Source organism: Melozone crissalis, unplaced genomic scaffold, assembly GCF_028551555.1.
Source record: "Melozone crissalis strain CALT ecotype California unplaced genomic scaffold, PUWL_Pcris_2 ptg000018l_1, whole genome shotgun sequence".
NCBI lineage: Eukaryota > Metazoa > Chordata > Aves > Passeriformes > Passerellidae > Melozone > Melozone crissalis.
Genome location: NW_026535796.1, coordinates 34,740,214 through 34,758,341, shown reverse-complemented (window position 1 = coordinate 34,758,341; position 18,128 = coordinate 34,740,214). Strand labels below are relative to the sequence as shown.

General features: G+C 41.6%; 1 protein-coding gene across 1 annotated transcript; it reads right to left on the bottom strand.

The window, feature by feature from the left end:
* Nucleotides 1–696: 696 nt before the first annotated feature.
* Nucleotides 697–16,607, bottom strand: LRRC74A (leucine rich repeat containing 74A). Its single transcript, XM_054275379.1, is given in 16 exon segments — nt 697–772; nt 2,014–2,091; nt 2,831–2,904; nt 2,906–2,935; nt 4,112–4,143; nt 4,146–4,257; nt 7,120–7,195; nt 7,729–7,832; nt 10,588–10,657; nt 11,675–11,778; nt 11,985–12,096; nt 12,499–12,605; nt 12,922–13,102; nt 14,297–14,402; nt 16,226–16,322; nt 16,557–16,607. Coding segments are annotated over 16 exon segments (1,410 nt in total).
* Between the last annotated feature and the right edge of the window lie 1,521 nt (nt 16,608–18,128).

Below are 18,128 nucleotides of genomic sequence, written 5' to 3'. Positions count from 1 at the left end.
GTCACATGGCCAAATGTATTTCCTGTACAAATTAACATTTTCTAGATTCTATTTTAAAATAAATATTAATATACGCAAGGCTTTAATTACTTCTTAAGAACTGTAAAATGTATTTTTTTATTGTTGGTTTAAAAAAAGTATGGTGTCCAAGCCAATCTGTATGTCTCCCATCTTTCTAACATATTTTTTTTCCAGGGAGACATTAAAGAAAATTTCTATCACCCATAACTTTTCAAGAAACATCAGCTGTAGTTTCTAATGAATTTATTTTTTTTCTCTTGCAAAGGTCCCTGTGTCAGTTCTGCTAAGGTGGCAGGGGATGACTGGTGGCCCTTACCTCAGTGTTTGTCCATGTGCTTTACCTCAAAAGGAGATAATAACAATATATGAGTGTTTTTATTTCCCAATTCCCACTTTTTGCCTTTATCTTTGTAAGCAAGTTCATCACTGTCAGCATACAGAGCAAGACAGATTTGGTAACCAGGTTCAAAGGACCAATCCTTCCTTAATGGAAAGAGACCAAACTGTATAGGAACCTGCTGCGTAATGGAACATCGGCTTCATTTTTACATTCAATAACTTAGACTATCACAGATCCTCAGTGTTGGGCCTCCCCAAGCTCAGAGCCACTCTGAGCTTTCTTTCAGTGGTTCTCATACAATCTTGCATTGTCTGACCTGCTTCCTTGCTTCATTTTTATGTCTCTTCCCTTTCTTCCTCCTCTATTTCCCCTTCCACAGGCTTCTGTGCTGTCTCCTGGTCTTTTAAGTGACTGATTGAAAAGAAGTGAATGAGTATTATTCTAGTAAAGTGAACCTTCTCTGTCAGATACCTTCAAGCTGCTGAGAGGATTTTGAGGAAACAGCCTGAGTTAGGAACAGTAAGGACAGCAAAGATCACAACTCTTCTGACTTGTCTGCAAGGTGAATATTACAATTTCATACATGCTACAGTGCTAAAAATGCATCAAGAAGCTAGATAAGGGGTATATGTATACATCCATATCTATTTTCCCCCTTACTTCAACTCTGCCATGTTAAGGACACCAGGTGAAGTCTTTTCTGGCCACTGGATTTCAACAGTTTTATCTGCTTAACCACAGTTCTGTAAGTTGTGCCTGAAGTACTGGGAATCCTGTGTAACTTCTGACTGAAGGTTAACCAGGCTAAAGCACATCTAGCATCTGAGCATGGATGCTTTTAGTGTGGTGCTGCTATTTGTTAAGGAACAAAGACTGGACCCAACAAATTAATTTGCTTCTCTTTGAAAACATTAGGAGGCTAAGAGCAAAACTGACCCATTGCTTCTAGCTTTAAAGCTAGACTACAGCATATATGGGCTGAGGGATGGGAACATTTGGGCATGACTAACAGGGCTTTCAGCTGATGAGTCACGTGTCAGAACTGACTGAAAGTCTAGGGGGACTTTTGGGTCCAATGACAAGCAGTTTAGCCTGCAGCAACTGACAACCTCTTAGGAGTTTGCTGCTGAATGCTCAGCTCTCAGAACTTGGACATGATTGCTATAGGCACTAAGGAAGAGCGCTTTCAAGAGAATGATAAGTTCTGTAGTGTGAAGGTAGATTTCCAGGGAAAAGTAGGTCTCCTAAGAAGAGAAATCAGAGAGAAGGAAAAAAACCAAGAGTCCCTGAGGATGGAAGAAAAGTTCTGATGGCACAGATATGCTGTCTTTGCAAATCTTACTTTGGCTGCAGGGGGGATAGTGCTGAGCTGATGCTTCTCATCATAGATTTAGGATGAATGAAAATGCCATTCAGCCCTGAGATTCCTGCAAGATTCTCATGGCAAGTTTATCAAATTGGAAAATATGACTTGTAGTTTGATTCAACAGAACTTCTAAACATACAGGGTGTTTTTTTCATTTACCTTTTATTTGCATAAGTAGTGGACTGGCCAAAAACATACATCCCTTCACATCCTAAGATGAATAAGGTTATGTTTATTTGGTGTCAAGCTGAATTAAAGGAAAAAAGACAAAGCAGGAGTCATTCACCTGTAATGCACAACTGCTGTCTGATTCCAGTCTAGACTGTGCACTAGTTCACCAGTTTGGCCTCAGTTCAGTGGGATGCTTTGTTGGTAAGAGGGGAAGTGCTAGGAAACCTGGCTAATTTTAAGCAGAAAAATTCTCCATATCAGAGTGGGGCCTGTCTGTCTTCTAATAGGTGAGCAGATAGCCTGGTGCATGGAGGAAGAGAGACAGAAAAAATGCAGGATGGTGGTGGGGAGGCAATTTAAGCATTTAAAAAATATAAAAAATATAATAATAATAATAATAATTATTATTATTATTATTATTATTACTATTACTATTACTATCATTATTATTTTGTTTTTGTTTTTGCAAAAGATCATCATGTCTGGTTGACCATTGCTACTGATCCCAAGCACCACAGTGGTTTTGGCAGCAAGACAACTGTCTACTCCATTGTACAGCTGAGGGTTTAGATGCCTATTTTTCACTTGCCTGTAGCAGTAAAACATAAGAATCTATCAATATCCTGTGTATCCTCTACAAACAGTGGCTGTCTGTGATATTCTGAAGTTGGTCCATTATCATTGATGCTATCTACACTATTTATTGGGTGTCATGGCATTTCTGTTGGTGTCATTCTAGGCTCAGCATTTGCTATGAGTGAATTTTGCCTTTTAGCCTTAACAATCACAGAATACTCTGAGTTGGAAGGGACCCAGAAGGGTCCTGATGTCACCAGCAAAGCTGGCTGGTGGCTCTGCTGCAGCAGAGAGATTTCCCTACAGCAGTACCCTACCAGAAGAGATTCTGGCCATGCTTTCAGAGGCACACTTGCATCATGGCTTTCCAGAAGGCTGCCACAGGAATCTTTATATTTCCATCCTTATCAATATTCCCAAAGAAGTTCTCAGAGTTGTAGGTTGTGCTCTTTCAAAGAGTTCTATTGGAAGCAGAGATGAAACATGGGTATGACCATGAAACAGCCACTGATACCTGCCTCCAGCTCTCCTCTTATTCTTCCATCACCCTGCTTTTATTCAGCCCATCACTGAGAGATATGAGTTCTCAACTTCTTGTGCAGTCAGACTTTTGTCAGAACAAAGGACTTTTGTTCAGGTTAATTCTATTCTCAGTTACATCTCCTTCTCCCCCTACCTTGAAACAAGACTCAGTAGTAAACCTGGCTTTTTTCCTTATAATTGCATATGCTTATTTGGTCCTCATCCCAGCAGCCACTGCTTGGCTAGGCTGTCTAATCAAGACAGTTCTGTCCCCCAGATCTTTGATCACTTTAGTTACTCTTCTCTGAATTCTGCTTCCTTTTGAATGAGGATACCTGAATACCTGAATGGCTATTAAAAGCTGCAAAGCATAGTAGTGCAAGTGTGACTAGCTGTGAAGCACAGCAGCATTGTTTGATGTGAGCTAACAGCCCAAGCCTTTGCTTAAGTTCATCTGAAGCCTTATCCGCAGCTAATTCTCACCCAATTGGCTGAAAATCTGCACGGCAGTTAAGAAACACAGTGAAGCTGGTAGTGCAAAAGTGTTATTTAGCTCAGCAAGCATCAATTGCTTGTGTTGGCTTCCAGAAAGGAGGACAGCACCATCTCCTGCTATCCATGGAAACTGCAGACCTTGAAAAGCTGAGCAATATCTATTTCAGATGGAAAATACCTTGTTCTTATAATGCCATATCCTACTTTTATGAAGCACATTAATTTTGATGCTAAAGCAAAACTGTCAGAGAAGTGTTTTATGAAAGTCAGCTGCTGGGATGGGCTTGTGATGAGGATGGACACTAATTTGGATCGTACCTGAAATCAATCCATTTGTTTTACACAGCAAGCAAATATCTATTCATGTTCCTTTTTTCCCCCTCAGTGCTCTAAGATCCCGTGGAAATACCTTCTCCAGAAGATCAAAGGCTTTGCTTAGTCAGTCTGTGTGTTCTGAGATGTGTGAAAATTGTGATTCTCTTTGTGTATTTACTTTTCTGAAGGAATTTGGCTGTATTTCTCACTTGAAGGAAAACTTACCCCTTTGAACCTCCATCCCTCCAAGTGCCCACAGCATGTGTACTGTGTCCAGGAGCTAAGAACACAATTCAATAGCTTGCCTGAATCACTTCCATGGGATTTGGATGCTGTTGGGGATCTTGGTGATTCAGCCTTTGACCTTACTGTAGATGACATCTAGTTCAGGATGCATTTGACCCATCAAATCCTGCAACTTGATGAAAGTTTCATTCATCAACTCATTGTGCTACATAGGGCAAGGAAAGTGCAGTCAGTGTGGACACTCAGAGAACAACAAAGCCTATCTTGTGTTCATAAATACATTAGCCATCCTCTCCTAAGGATGGTGCCTTCTGCTATCTCTGCTCTTCACTTTCAGGAAACCCCTGGAGATCCAACCGTAAATAAGTGTTAATCTTTCTCTTTTTCCATGTTTGAGACAGAAAAAGATCTACTAATTTGTGTAGAAATTAGCTTAGAGCAAGGTAGGTGTTCATCAGTAAATGTCTTTACCAAAGACTTCTTATTTTTGGCCATTCAAGTGATTCATGTTCATCCCTGAGACAGTCCTAGACAGGTCTCCTCTCCATTCTATTAAGACACAGACTGCAAGTTGAACAGTTTATGGCCACAATGTGCTATAGAGTTCTGAAAAATAAAAATCAGAATCACCCAAGACCTTAAAGGATTAATATCTCCAGCAATGGAGCTTTATAGCCCACAAGAAAGATGATTCTCTCTGGGAAGGGGCTGGGTGTCTCCAGATGAACAGAACCTTTGGGAAAGCTCTTTGCTTCATTGTGTAATCCTAAGAAGTTCCAGTCAGCAGAAGAAGGCCTGACATTTTGTTCCTAAGAATTTCAAACAGGGTAGTGGCAGCTCAGCATTTCAGAGTTCATGTTGCAAGTTTTATGTTTTAACATATACTGAATGGGCAGTAGCACAGTGTCCTGATTCAGGGGTTTGGAATGTTAGAAAGTAATCTGTCGATGCAAATATTATTGATGCCACTGTAAATTATTCCTCTAAATTTTACTTTGGATTGATTGAGCTCTTAAAGACATGACTATGATTTTGTTCATACCCATGATGACAGGGGAATTGTTCATGTATTATGTTAGTTATATACTTAATTGTTGAAAGTGTCAAGGCAGCTCAGGAAATTTATGAAAGCTTTTGTTTCTGTCATTGTGAAAGATTAAAGCACTGTATTTTCCCCTAAAGTTTATTTATAGTTTGCCAATGCATTCTTTCAACTTCTTTTTGGAAACTTAAGACCCACTGTTCTGCAGATCCATCCACAAGCTAATAATCTACTGTGCAATAAGCTCTTGACTGTTACTACTCAAATCCAGTCTTGAACCAGTCAGGGTGCAGCTGTTTATTAGCTTTCATTCAGCACCAAGGGTTTGATGGATGTGGGGTGGCTCTCTGATGAAGCCATTCAGACATCCTGGCACTATGGACAGCAGCAGAGTGACCTACTCCTGGGAATGCAGAGCAGGAAAGCTCGAGCTGTTTTTAAGGCTGCTGGCTCTCTCTAGGGCTCACAACCCATTCTGAGCCCATTTGGCAGGGCTTAAGCCCATGCCAAAGCTGGTGAACTGCCAGTGCAGCCTCAGGAGCAGCATAGCCAAAGCACCATGTCTGGCCTAACAAACAGTGCTAGGGTCAGGCAGCACCTGGAGGGAGCCAGCTTGGGCATCTCTGCATGTTTGACACAGTCAGTCCTGTCCAGAAAAACAACACACAGGCAGCTGAAAGGCACCGGTAGTTTCCAGTGTACTGTGGTGCTGAAGATGAGCATGTACTGGCTACTTTGATTAATGATTCCTGAAAATGTTTGATTGTCAGTATGTACAAGTTGGAACTCTATAAAGAGTAGATTATAGAAAGAATGTAGGGAACAGTTATGCTTAGAAATCTTGTCAGAAGGATTTAACTGTTGTTAAAAATGTGCCTTTGTATGCTGCACCATTGCTAGTACTGTCAAATCCATGCAGAGTTTCTAGATGTCCTTATTCCAAATTCCTCTTATTGACACACTAATTATTCATTCTTTAGAAGTCAAGATAAGCATGCATCACTGAGAAAAGGGGCAGAAAAGGCTTTTATTTATGTCTTCCCTTAAGTTTCCTGTAAAGGACTAACACCTTTACTGATTTCTCAAAGATTTAAGACAATGCAAGGTCTTTGGCACTGTATATTTACAATTACTCAGAATTACAAGACTCCTTTCCTACAGTATCCCCCCCACATCACAGGTGGAATGAAATCTGTCAGATAGATTAGATGTTTACCTACAAGCATTTGACTGGGATACTGAAATGTCATTGTAAATTTATGCCATTGACTCTTTCACTTGTGAAATGCCTGGTAATTTAGATTTTTGCAAGAGTGAGGTGAAGAGAACAACTGTTAACCCTTAAAAGCAGATTCATAATGAGATCTAGGTTCAAGATCAATTCCTTGCCTCAAAGTTTCTGAAGTGTTTCCTTTTAAATAAATGCATTTCAATAATCTCTTTTAATTTCTCAGAATTTAGCCAAAATTTATTATTATTTCCAATTTTATTAATTTTTTAGGTTATTAGTAATAAAACTAGCAGGAGCATGTCTATTGCAATGCAGTCCTTTGCACCCATACAGCCTGTTTTAGTTTTCCTTTGCAGAATGAGGCCTGATTTCTTGCAGACTTGGAAAATAATTCTCTTTGATCTTAATTTATGCAGGAAAAAATCTTTACCCTAGAGGAATGCTTGTTCTTCAGATTATCTCTGCTGAAAACTCTCGATACTCTCAAGAAAGACTATGGATGAATATTACTTATTCTGCTTATTTTTAGTTTCTTTCATTAACATAGTAACAAAAAAACACATGCAAATATAACTTAGGTACAACCCATTACATGAGTGCCCATCAGCTTTATTTTTAGCTTGTTTCAAGTGTTTACATTCCAAGTCCCAAATCTAATTTTTGTGAAAACTCTCCTTTAATCACGGTGCTCCCAAATGTGAATGGAGGGCCCTGAGGGCCCTGACACCTTCTGTAACTCCTGCCATGAAGAACCAGTGCATGGATGGGAAGGCCAGGACTGGACTAGTACATACCCAGGTGTCTACCCTGTGCTGGTCTGCAGTATAACCTCTGCTCTCACTCAGGACCTCAGGAGCATTTCTCAGTCTCCTATTTTCGAAACAATAGAGGCAGCACATGAAGTTGCAACAATATGTGTCATGCTCCCACTTTCCTACAGACTATACTAAGATTTGGTCTCTTTGGTTTCTTTTTCCTTCCTACCAGCCTTTTAATGTTTTATTTGCATTTTTTAAAATAGGACTGCTTTACTTTCAATGCCTTGAAGCATCCATCTTCTATTCCCCAGACATAGTGATGGAGTATCAAAGTACTTCACAGTATTTAGCATCTTAGGCTGCCCTGGAGAAAGGCAGCTCAGGGGATGAACAGAATTCGTCCTCCAGTGGTAATTCACTCTTTGTTCTAGTTCTGCTGTTAGAAAATGGAAGTGAGTGAAATGTGGTAAAACTACAAGCACCTCTCCAGAGCTAGACTAAATCCAGATTCTGCATGGCTTCTGGAAGAGTTGTCAAATACTAGCTTTTTTAAATTAATGACGGTGCATAAATGAAAGATACAGCAAGTGGCAAAACAGTCTCTGAAAGGGGCAGTTCTGTGATCCACCCACTTTCTAAAAATGCATAGTGTATGATCCTGGAGTCTTGAATATGGAGGGAGATCTGTTCTTTCTGATGGTTGTGACTAGTGCAGTGGCATCTTCTGTGGTCAGGGGATTACTGGCCATCTGTAAAAAAAGAGACATAGATCTAGACATGGTGAGAATGAAGATATCATGTCTAGCAGAAGGCATGCTGTAACCTCAAGGATGACCCTTTCTTCCCATTCTTCAGCAGGCATGTGGAGAACTGTGGTCCCTTTGAATGGGTTTTTCTGTTTCCTCATCATATCTTGTCTCTGTCCCACGAAAGTCTGCAAGCTTCCAAGTCAAGGGGAGTTACCTTCTTAGTTTCTTTCTGTCTTCTAATGTGAAATTCCATGTATCAGGTCCATCTATCCATCTGTCATGTAGAGGGATGTGATGTGCATCATATTCAGTCTTGTGATGGGAGGAGGCTGAGGCAATGGGCTGCCTTTGAATGGGTACTTGCTTTAGGGCCCGTCTGGATGGGATTGTGCCCCTTGGGACATTTCCCATTCACTTGGCTCCTCTTGGTAGCACAGCAGATCAGAGCTCAGGCTGGTTGTCTGTCTGCTACAAGGTCTGGCTGTCTGGCATTACACTGCTGTGTGCCTCTCTGAGTGCATGAACAGTATCTCTCCCCCACCTTGGACCTCATGTGCAGTCCCCATTCTCACAATTAGAAAGAAAAGTTTCTTTGTTAATGTTGGCCAGCAGAAGACATGTTCTTGTTTAGGTCCTTTGTGCTATCTGCTCCTAAGACAATCTGGATGGCTACAGAGAGAGAGAGGAATGCCTCTGGGTGAGCTAGTGACTTTACCTCAAGCCAGGTTAAGAGCAAGGCACACAGACACGTTTATTTACATAATCTGAAACAGCAGGCCCAAAGACTGGGGTGGTTGCAGTGATTTACAAAGACAGGGTGTCCAGAGACAGGCCTACATTAGCAGCTTTAAGGATGCCTCTCAACCACCATAGTGTCATTCGCGGGCTCTCAGGATGGTGATGCTAGATCTAGCTGAGAATGCAGCTTGGAAGCATTCTGTAAGCAAGCTGGCTTTTCTGAGCTGAATTCCTAGAGTCTGATCTTGGATTGAGAAGGTGTGCTAGCTCTCAATTCTCACCTCTGGAGAAATCTTAGCTGGTTATTCAGTTTTGCCTTTTCAGGGATTATTGACCCCTGTCTTACTAGAAGACAGTTTTGGCTTTCTTTTGCCAGGGCTTGGTAATACTCCTCTATTTTATGTAGTGCCGTGGCATTGCCCTGCGTGGCAAAGACAGTTTATCCTGTGCTTGAATAAATTCTTAGCAAATCATTTACGTTGTGAAGGAGAAGGGTAGAGAGAGGGAGGATTTCTTATATTAATAGACACTGCCTGGGTTTTGTGAAAAATGTCCAGATTCTCCTTGCCACATCTAAAATATCAATACTCACTCTACTTATATTTGATTATCAGAGGAGAGGAATTCAGGAATTCAGCTTCACATGATAGCTGTGCCCAGCTGTACGAGTGCCAGTGCCAATTCACATGCATCACACACCTCAAGGTGTAAGTTCTACTTAGAGCAGGGTATGTGTGAATTCATTTATGTCTGCTGTGGCACTGGGAGGGACAGGACTTGCTGCCAACACTTGCTTCGCATTCTCAGGGAGAATTTCTCATCCAAATTTTCCATGTATGGAAGGTTGGATGGAGGCAGATGGTGAATTTAGCTGACTTAAAAATATTCCTTTTAGAAACAAAACAGAAAGAAACAGATTCTGCAGTAATCTCTGCTGCTCCTGTTTCAAGTGAGCTGAAGGAGAGAAGAGATGTAAAACCTTGAATTTTGGAGAGGCATTTTTCTGGACTAGGAAGGTCAAAAGTTTTAGTACCAATCTCTGTGTTGCCTGCAGGCTTTTTCAAGGCAGGAGCACATTGCTTTGCCCTCGCTTCAATTGTAATTGTACCATATTTTAAATATATGGACTTTTATTAGAAAGAGATAACATATCAGTGGAAATACTGAACCAGGAGAAGGAAGGCGTTCATGAAACGGAAGGCATTGCATTATTGAGATGCTCAAGGAACACTGGGTGCTCACACCACGTGCTTGTGGCCATCATGGTAGCAGGTGTGTGGAACATACTGAGGGAAGAAGGGCATTCAGATATTCATGCAAGTCTTTCACAGTGTAGTAACAGCATCTGAGATTACTGAAATACTAATTGTTTTTTTGCTTTTCCTCTAAAGGACTACTAGCACACTCAGGTTCTGACTCTGAACAGACAGATTAGGCAGCTTTATTTTATTCCTTTCTAGTCTGTGTCTCTTGTTGCTTACTGTGCAATGGCTAAAACCATTATGTTTGGGCTACTTATGAAAAACTGAAGTAGCTCCTGAACTTTGCAATCAAAACAAACAATGGCTCAAATCCTCTGGAATTTTAGTAATTTTCTGCTTTATAAGCCCGGAGGGACTTCTCTTTCAGCTCCTTCCTCTCTGACAGACTGCTCTGTTACTGTGGTTTCTCATGCTGCAGGTGTGTTCCCATACACGACTCATAGTTGCTAGAGTCACCTGTGGGGATGAGGGTGAGCCTGTGAGCCAGCCAGAAAGCTCTGGATCTGGATGCCCTGTTTTTTGTACTATCCACCAGGTCTTTAGGAACACAACTTTATGAAGTTGTGTTCTCTTACACAACTGAAGGTTCTGAAGGTTTGTTTTTCAGCTGTTCTGAAAAAATGTTGATGCAGTTCATCCAACACTGTGTCCTCTCAGCCTCTCTTATTTCTGAACGAAGCACTTAGCAGAATTATGCCAGGAAATCATGTGGGCGTTGCCAAGTGAAATCATGCCAAGTGAGGGCTGCAAATGACCTTGGATTTCAGGTAACTCACTATTCATGCCTCAGCAAAGTATGGTGCAGTCTCCTCTCCAAAGTTGTTTCTTGGGGAAGAAAAGTACGTTAACAATGCACTGATCTCTCCTTTGGTGCTGTGCTGGGGTCTGCAGAAAGATGTGCTTTTAGGTAAAACCTCCAGTCCATCACAGTCCCTATCTGGCTGTAAGAAGTTGTGGTGGGTTGACCTTGGCTGTACATCAGGTGCTCACCAAGCCTGTCACTCCCCTCCTTTGCAGAATGGGGGAGAAAGTTAGATAGAAAAAGCCGTTTTGAATCAAGATAAAGGCAGTTTAATTAGGCAAAAGAAAAAGTCACACACTAAAGCAAAGGAAAAGAAAATATTTATTCTCTATTTCTCATCACTTCCCAGAAAGTCAGGCTTTAGTACACATGGTGTTATATAGTGGTGCATACACATAGCGGTCCAGAAGACAAACATTATAATAACAAATGTGCTGCAGATTCCCATCCTCCCTTCCCTTTACTCCCTGCCTTTCTCTTAGCTCTTATTGCTGAGGAGATGTATATAGTATGGAATATCCCTTTGGTGAGATTGGATCAGCTGTCCTAGCTATGTTCCCTCCTAAGGTCTTGCTTACCACCAGCCAAGTGGTGAAGAGGGGGGGTGTTGGAGAGACACTGATTGATGCTTTGGGAGCCAAAATTTTCCTGTGTTTATCAACACCTTTCTAGCTACCAATACAAATCATAGAACTATGAGGGCTGCTATGGGGATAATTAACTCCACCTCAGCCAAACCTGATAGGGAAGTTTGTCACTTTACTACTTTGCTCTGTGGAGTGGAATTACCCAAATATGTGGGAGATGCTCCAGAAATTAACTAAGTTCCTCTTGAGGGACTGGTTTTCAGAGATGCTGGAAATTGAGCAGGTCAAATATTTAATCATTTAAGTCCAGCTTTCCACTGTTAATCTGGGTTCCCATCAGAGACATAGCTGAGAGATTGATTTTACCCATAGTCTGAGTAGTATTTTCAGGGTGAGAGGCTGGAATGAAACACATGTTACTTCACTTCTACTGCCATCAGTGTTTGTGTGCACACAACCCCCAAGAGTTGAAAAACATTGAGGTAGGACAAATTAACCAAAAGCAAACTGGCAATGGCTTTAGCTCCTGATGTGTCTAGGTGCTTATTAGAGATGTTCTGGAAGAAAAGAAGGGAGTATAAGAAGGATGGGTCCAAAGACTATATTGGTTTTACTGTCTTCTTAGTGCCCAGGATACCAAGGGAGTAATATAAGATGAGCAACATGAAATGTTGGCCAGACAGTAATTAACGTGTAGGTTATAGGTGTATTTAACCCTGTATCCTTCCTAACACAAATAAAGCCCTAGAGTCATCAGTTTCACATAGATCTTTGTCTTCGGTGAGCCAAGAGGCATTTTGCCAAGACTCTTTTCTTTCAGTGTAACACAGATCCCATGGCCTAACAAAATGCGTTTTGTATATCCCAGTTTCAAACTGAAGGAACATTTCCACCAGTTCATATCTGAACATTTAGCATTATTCTCTTAATCTATTTAGAAAAGTTTCTCCGTGTCATGTTGGAGAATGAAATTTTCTGACAAAAACATGTTTTCTGTTGGCCAAGCATAAACTGGAATGACTTAGTTATGGTAATTACTGTCACATCTGCTAATGAAGATAACAGTTCCAGAGTCACCAGACTGCCTACTACATGCACACTTCTGCTTTTCAGAAGCTTGTACATTATAAAAGTATTGCAGCAGAAAATATCATGACTTTCAGAATTTGAACATTTTTGCCTGGGAACAACAGTTGTTTGGATAAAATTGGTTATCTTTCAGAAGATTGAACTTGATGAGCAATAATTTTGACTACAAATTACGTCAGATCAGGTACAGTTCTTGAAGGGATGAATTCTCTCACAACATCTCTCCTATGCATATAGCTCCTTCTACCAAAATGCAGCTGTCTTCAAACTCTAATTGTGTAATGGTTATGTTGGACTGGGAAGACAGAAAGGTAAACAAAGACATACAGGAGTCCCCCCAGCCCCGTCTGTGGCCCTGTAGGGGTTAGAACCACTGAGGGCTTGTGTTCCATGGAAGAGCATCAGTTGCTTTTGGAGGTAACTCCATTAAAGGACATCAGTTGCCACACAAAACTTCCATGTGCAGAGGATGAGAAACATTAGGGATGCCCAGGATTCCTATGTTTTTTTACTCCCACACTGTGTACTCATTGATGACTTCCAGGCCTGAGAGAGGCTTAAAATTCCTATTGCTCTTGAGAACACTGGCCCCACCATTACTGGCTACTCACCACCATAGCACTAACAATGTCTTAGACACCTTTAGGTCCTAGAACATGGTGGTTCAGATTGATGTAAGGCTTAGCCAAATTTTGAATCAAGTGTGAGGCAGGTACCACTTCCATCAGCCTGTGTGCTTCCAAGTATATGGGCTCTGTGCCTATAATGTCAGCAAAGGCCTTCTCAGGATCTACAGAGTAAAAGTATATTGATGAGTGGTGCATTGTGTCCCCATCTCTATTAAATAAATTAAACTACTTAATAAAATTAAGTAACACTATGCAACAACAGCACAGTTTTACTCCTTATGCATTGTCATCCCCTGGTTGTCCCCATGCCTTTATCCCAGACTTTCAGGAGTAAATTTATCCTCCTTTCTTATCCAGTTGTCATCCAGTGACTTGCTGCAGCTTCTCACCAGTCTGCAACATGACTGAATTTTTTTTTTGTGTAACTGAGAACTTTTGACATCAGGTAAAAACTTTTTTTTCCCCCTTAATTTAAGCATGCAGCTGATATTGCCAGCAGAGGTAGGGCAGCTCAGAACATTCTGGCTTACAACCAGCAGAAAGAATGCCAGCATTTTCATCTTGGTGTTGTTGACACAGCTGCAGTGAGACATAGCAGTGCAGCTGGAGGCTGTATTTCCACAAAAACCTGTCATTTGGAATTCCTTCATCAAACCCCATACTTGGAGATCATATTTCTTCATGCTGTTATATGCATTCAGCAGTTTAACCTCAAGACAAATTCCCCTCTCAACGAAGTCCTCTCTCAACAAAGTCCTTTTCCAGTTCAGTCTGTAGCCTTCAACAAGATAGTCTTTGTTCTTGTGTTATTATGTTTTTTGACTTTCCTTCCATTTATAACACATTAGAAAGTTTTCCTAGATCATGGATAAATCCTAATGTTACAAAAATGATTGCAAGGCTTGTTTTATCAGATGACTGACTTCACAAGGCAGAAAATAGAGGACAGCCACCAGAAAAGACTAGAAGGGTTGTGGCAAATCCGTGGTGTGCAGACCACAAGTGCTACAGTGTTTCATCAGGAGTGCACAAACAGGGCTGCAGCTCCATTCCTGGTTTCAGCTAGCTCCTCCTGCTGCTCTATTAACAACTAGAGGAGACAATAGGGAACAAATAAATAGCCCTGGTGTGTAGAAAGTAGTTGAAGAAAGATGTTTAATGTCAAAGCTCTTAAATGGAAATTCCCATTCTCCTCCTCTCCCCCCCTGCCTTTATCAATAGCCAGATTACATGTGGCTGTTAGAATTCTGGCAGGATCATGTCCTTGGCCTCCTTTTTGGATACATACCAGTTGGTAGGTACAATTCTGACAGTATGGAAAGGCTAGTGAGTGCAGATGGTCAGAAACCATTCGGTTTCAACTCCTAGGTCAGTGTCAGGAGCTTGCATTGCCTTCTCTGCTGAGGCACCAGCCAGCAAGACAGACTCCTGGGGCTCACTCATTTTGGACATTTCATTCTGGTCTGCCATGAAGCAGATTCAGTTTGTCAATGCAAGCCTAGCAGAGATGTGACTCCCTGGATGTGACAGATCTTCCATTTCTCTGACTGAAGCCTCTCTTCAACATGCTGTGGATGTACTCCTGCAACCCTGCTTCGTGCCCAGCACTCCCTGTGCACTACATGCATGTGGTGCTGGCCCCAGTGTGGGGAAGGGCTAACTCTGGGGCTAAGCTTTCCTCAGGTTCTTCAGGCCATGTGCAGGGAACTCACAGTTCTCCCACATTAGGTTCTTATTCCTTCACAAGCTACCTTTCTCCCCTTTCTCAATTTCTGAGCCCACCAGGCAAAGCAATTTTTTATCTTTGTCCCATTTCCCCACAAACATGCAAGCCAGAACCATACCAGCTGCTCCTACCTCTCTTGAACTGACTGACAACTCCCCAGGCACAGGGGCTGACTCTGTGATCAGACTCTGGGAATGCTTTGCAGTATACTTGTCCTGCATGGCAGAAGAAAAAGCATTTGAATGCCATTGTATATTGGGATTGAGTGTAAGCAGACTCACTGGAAGAGATACAGCTTCTCTTGTCCACAATTCATAGTTTATAGTTATAGAGAAAGAGAATTTGGAAAATTCCCTTTTAAGGGGACTAAATGCATAAAAAATTATGAAGTGTTATTTTGCCAGAATAATTTCTGGCTAATAGTTTAATACATATTTTTTTTTTTCTTCCATGAATCTTCCTTTTCAGTCCCTGTCAGTGCTTTTACTACCTTTTCCCCTTACTCTCTATTGCCCTTTAGAGCTCCAGGCTATTAACCTGTAATTTTGTACCCTTCCTGGGTGTCACCTAGCACTGATGTGGAATGTGGAGCAGTTTAGCTATTTATTCAGATCTATAAGGGGAAAAGACTAGCCAGCTGGCACCCACATCACCACACTTCAACCAGCTCTGCAGCTGCATCTCCTTTATTAAGACCCTTTCCTTCTGCCAGATTTTGTCAGATGATGGGTTTACTTGCATTACTCTAGTGTGAGAAAGACAAAAGGAAGGGTAAAAATAGGCTTAAATCCCATGTAAAAAAGTCATGAGACAAGTCATGTGCCCAGTACATTAGCCAGTCCCACAGTGTGTGGATTGAGCCTTCTGAGGTAGATTTAGAAATCATTTTGGCACTTCATAAATTGCATTATGAGCTATTTAAATATATAAAAAACAAGCCTAGAAGAGTTGTCCCCCATGCCTTACAGTAATTGCATTAAGAAACAATTGCATACGTAACAACAAAGGAAAATAAGAAATTAACATGTAATGACTAAATGACAGGCCAAAGGAGGTTTAGAACTTTGAGGGGAACTGTAATGCTAAGTTAGGAAGTCAGGCCAAATAGCTGTGAGCAGCCCTGGCACCTGACTCTGCTGTGTACAAGCAGAGCCTGAGAGCAGCAGGTTCAGAAAACCCTGCTGCCCCCATGCCCTGCCTGTCCTGGGCAATGAAGAGCTCAGACAAGATCTGGTCTCAAAAGATGCTGAGCTCTGACGTCTCTTAGAGGCAGTAGGGGCAGCTCGGTGGAGTGTTCTGGAAGCTGGTACTGCCAAGTCCTCTAATGATTCATTTTGCTTTTTCCAAGTGCTCCCAGATGGCAGCTCCCACATCTGGCCACTGGTACTCTGGATCCCTGTTTGCCACCCTTCTTCTCATTGCTGCCTGGCCTCAGGAGAGAAGCCTTCCCAACTGGTGATCAGCCTGGTGCAACCACAGTCCCTCTTAGCTGCTGCTGATTTTCCTTTGGCCATTTCTGAGAATTTCTGGAGTGAGTTTGCTAGTAAGTAAGCCCTGCACCTGCATCCTTCTCAGATTCATTCTCAGTGTCACCACTAGTGAGTCACAGGTTCATCGGCTTTTTCTCTTCTGTAAATGAAGAGTTCACAGCCAGCTCCTAGATCCTAGGTGTATGTTTCACACACACACAGTAAAAGCACAGCTGCTTCGTGTTAAAACATCTCCAGGAGGAATGATGCCACTTGTAAGACCTGAGTTCTTGATTTATGCTGCTTATAAACAAACAGGAGAATCCTATGTGCTGTTTGCAGGGGCTGTCCCGGTGTTGTGAGAAAGCCCTGCAGAGCCTGTGGTTGCCCTGTGCTGCCACATCACCCTTATGTGACCTCACCTGCACCTTCTGACTCCTAAGGGTGACATTCAGTACCAGAAACCCCATCATTCTGGGATCCAGTCAGCTCACAATAACTGAGAATAGCTATGGTTTTGGCTGTGGACCTTCCCCCTTTCCCCCAGATGTATGAAAAAGTCACACGAAGCCATTGCTGAGTGTTCTTGTCTCCTTTAAGTTCATGTTCCAGTTTGTACAATTTCATGATAAAGTTAGACTGTGGCAGTTATAGTGTTAAATGAGATGAAGATAGGAATGTGTTCACCTTTTTAGTCTGGAACAGATTCAGACTTCTCTACTGCCAAATTCCCAGTATGTTCAGTAATAACGTGTGGCTTGTAAACATGTCAGCAGTTAATGGGGCCTTGAATCAAGTACTCACTCATTCCACCAACTACTGTTGGTGCCAAAAGTGGTTCAGTGCTTATTATTTTACATCTTTTTTACTGAGGACTTTGTGACTTTTCCTAAGGTGCTAAAACCAAAACTGTAACAGAAGAGGCTTTCTGATAAAACTTGAGCAGAAATAATTTATAGACTTAGAAATATTTTTATTTCCCAAATAATAGGATAATTTTTGTGGCTTTATTCCCTTAGGTTCTACAAAGATCTCTCAAACTGTCCAGTCATTAGAGACCGTGGAAGGATTACATTTGGATGAAAACCAAAATACCACAAAATCCAGTGGAAGGCTTGACCCTGAAGTAGGTAACCGTTGTCAGCTTTGTTTGTATTGCCAAAATTTGAAAATATTTTTCTAGTGTAGGCCAAACAACTGTGGCTATATGGCCACAGCTGCTTGCTTGTTTGTAGCACCAGCTAACATTCTTCTCTGATTTCAGTCTGAGTATTCTGATGTGGGTTGGGTCTGAAGATCTTTTCTGCGATCTTTCCTTTCAAGGAACAGGCTGGTTTTAAATGACCCAGTCATGAGCTCCTAATGTTGCAGATCCTTCCTCTGGAGAACATCTACATTCTCTGACTAGAAACCAATGATGGATTAGTTACTGCAACAGGAGATGGGAAACCACAGTCTAGTGCTTTGCCAGAGATATCTGTGGGATTTGAGACAAGTCCCTGCTTCGATAGTCTGTGGTGTTCTGTAAATGGAGATTTGAAAAAGAGTGGTAGGATTATTATTTATATACATTGTAACATCATCTCAGATCCTAGCTGTGGACACTCATTGTGCTAATTACTAATGGGAGAAATGGGTCTTAATGTCTTCACAAACAACTCCAGCTGAAAGAACCAATCAAGTTCTGGAAGAATGGCTGTGGGGATTTTATAAGAAATGGATGTTAATGTCTTCGAAATGGGCCATAATGTCTTAATGAATATTAAGCTGCATTTTTTGAAGAAGCTAGATAATTTGAGTTTCTAAACTTTAAGGCAATATGTAGTAGGTGGTTTGGGAAGTCTTTACCTTCCTAGTGCCTCAGCTAATGGGGAAAGGAGGAGGGCAACCTGCAGCCAGGAGTTTAGGAGAAAAGGAGGCTGTGTCCTCCAAAAATTTGAGAGAGACCCCATGGAAGTATGGCCAAGTGGATTCCATCCCTTTACTCAAAATTG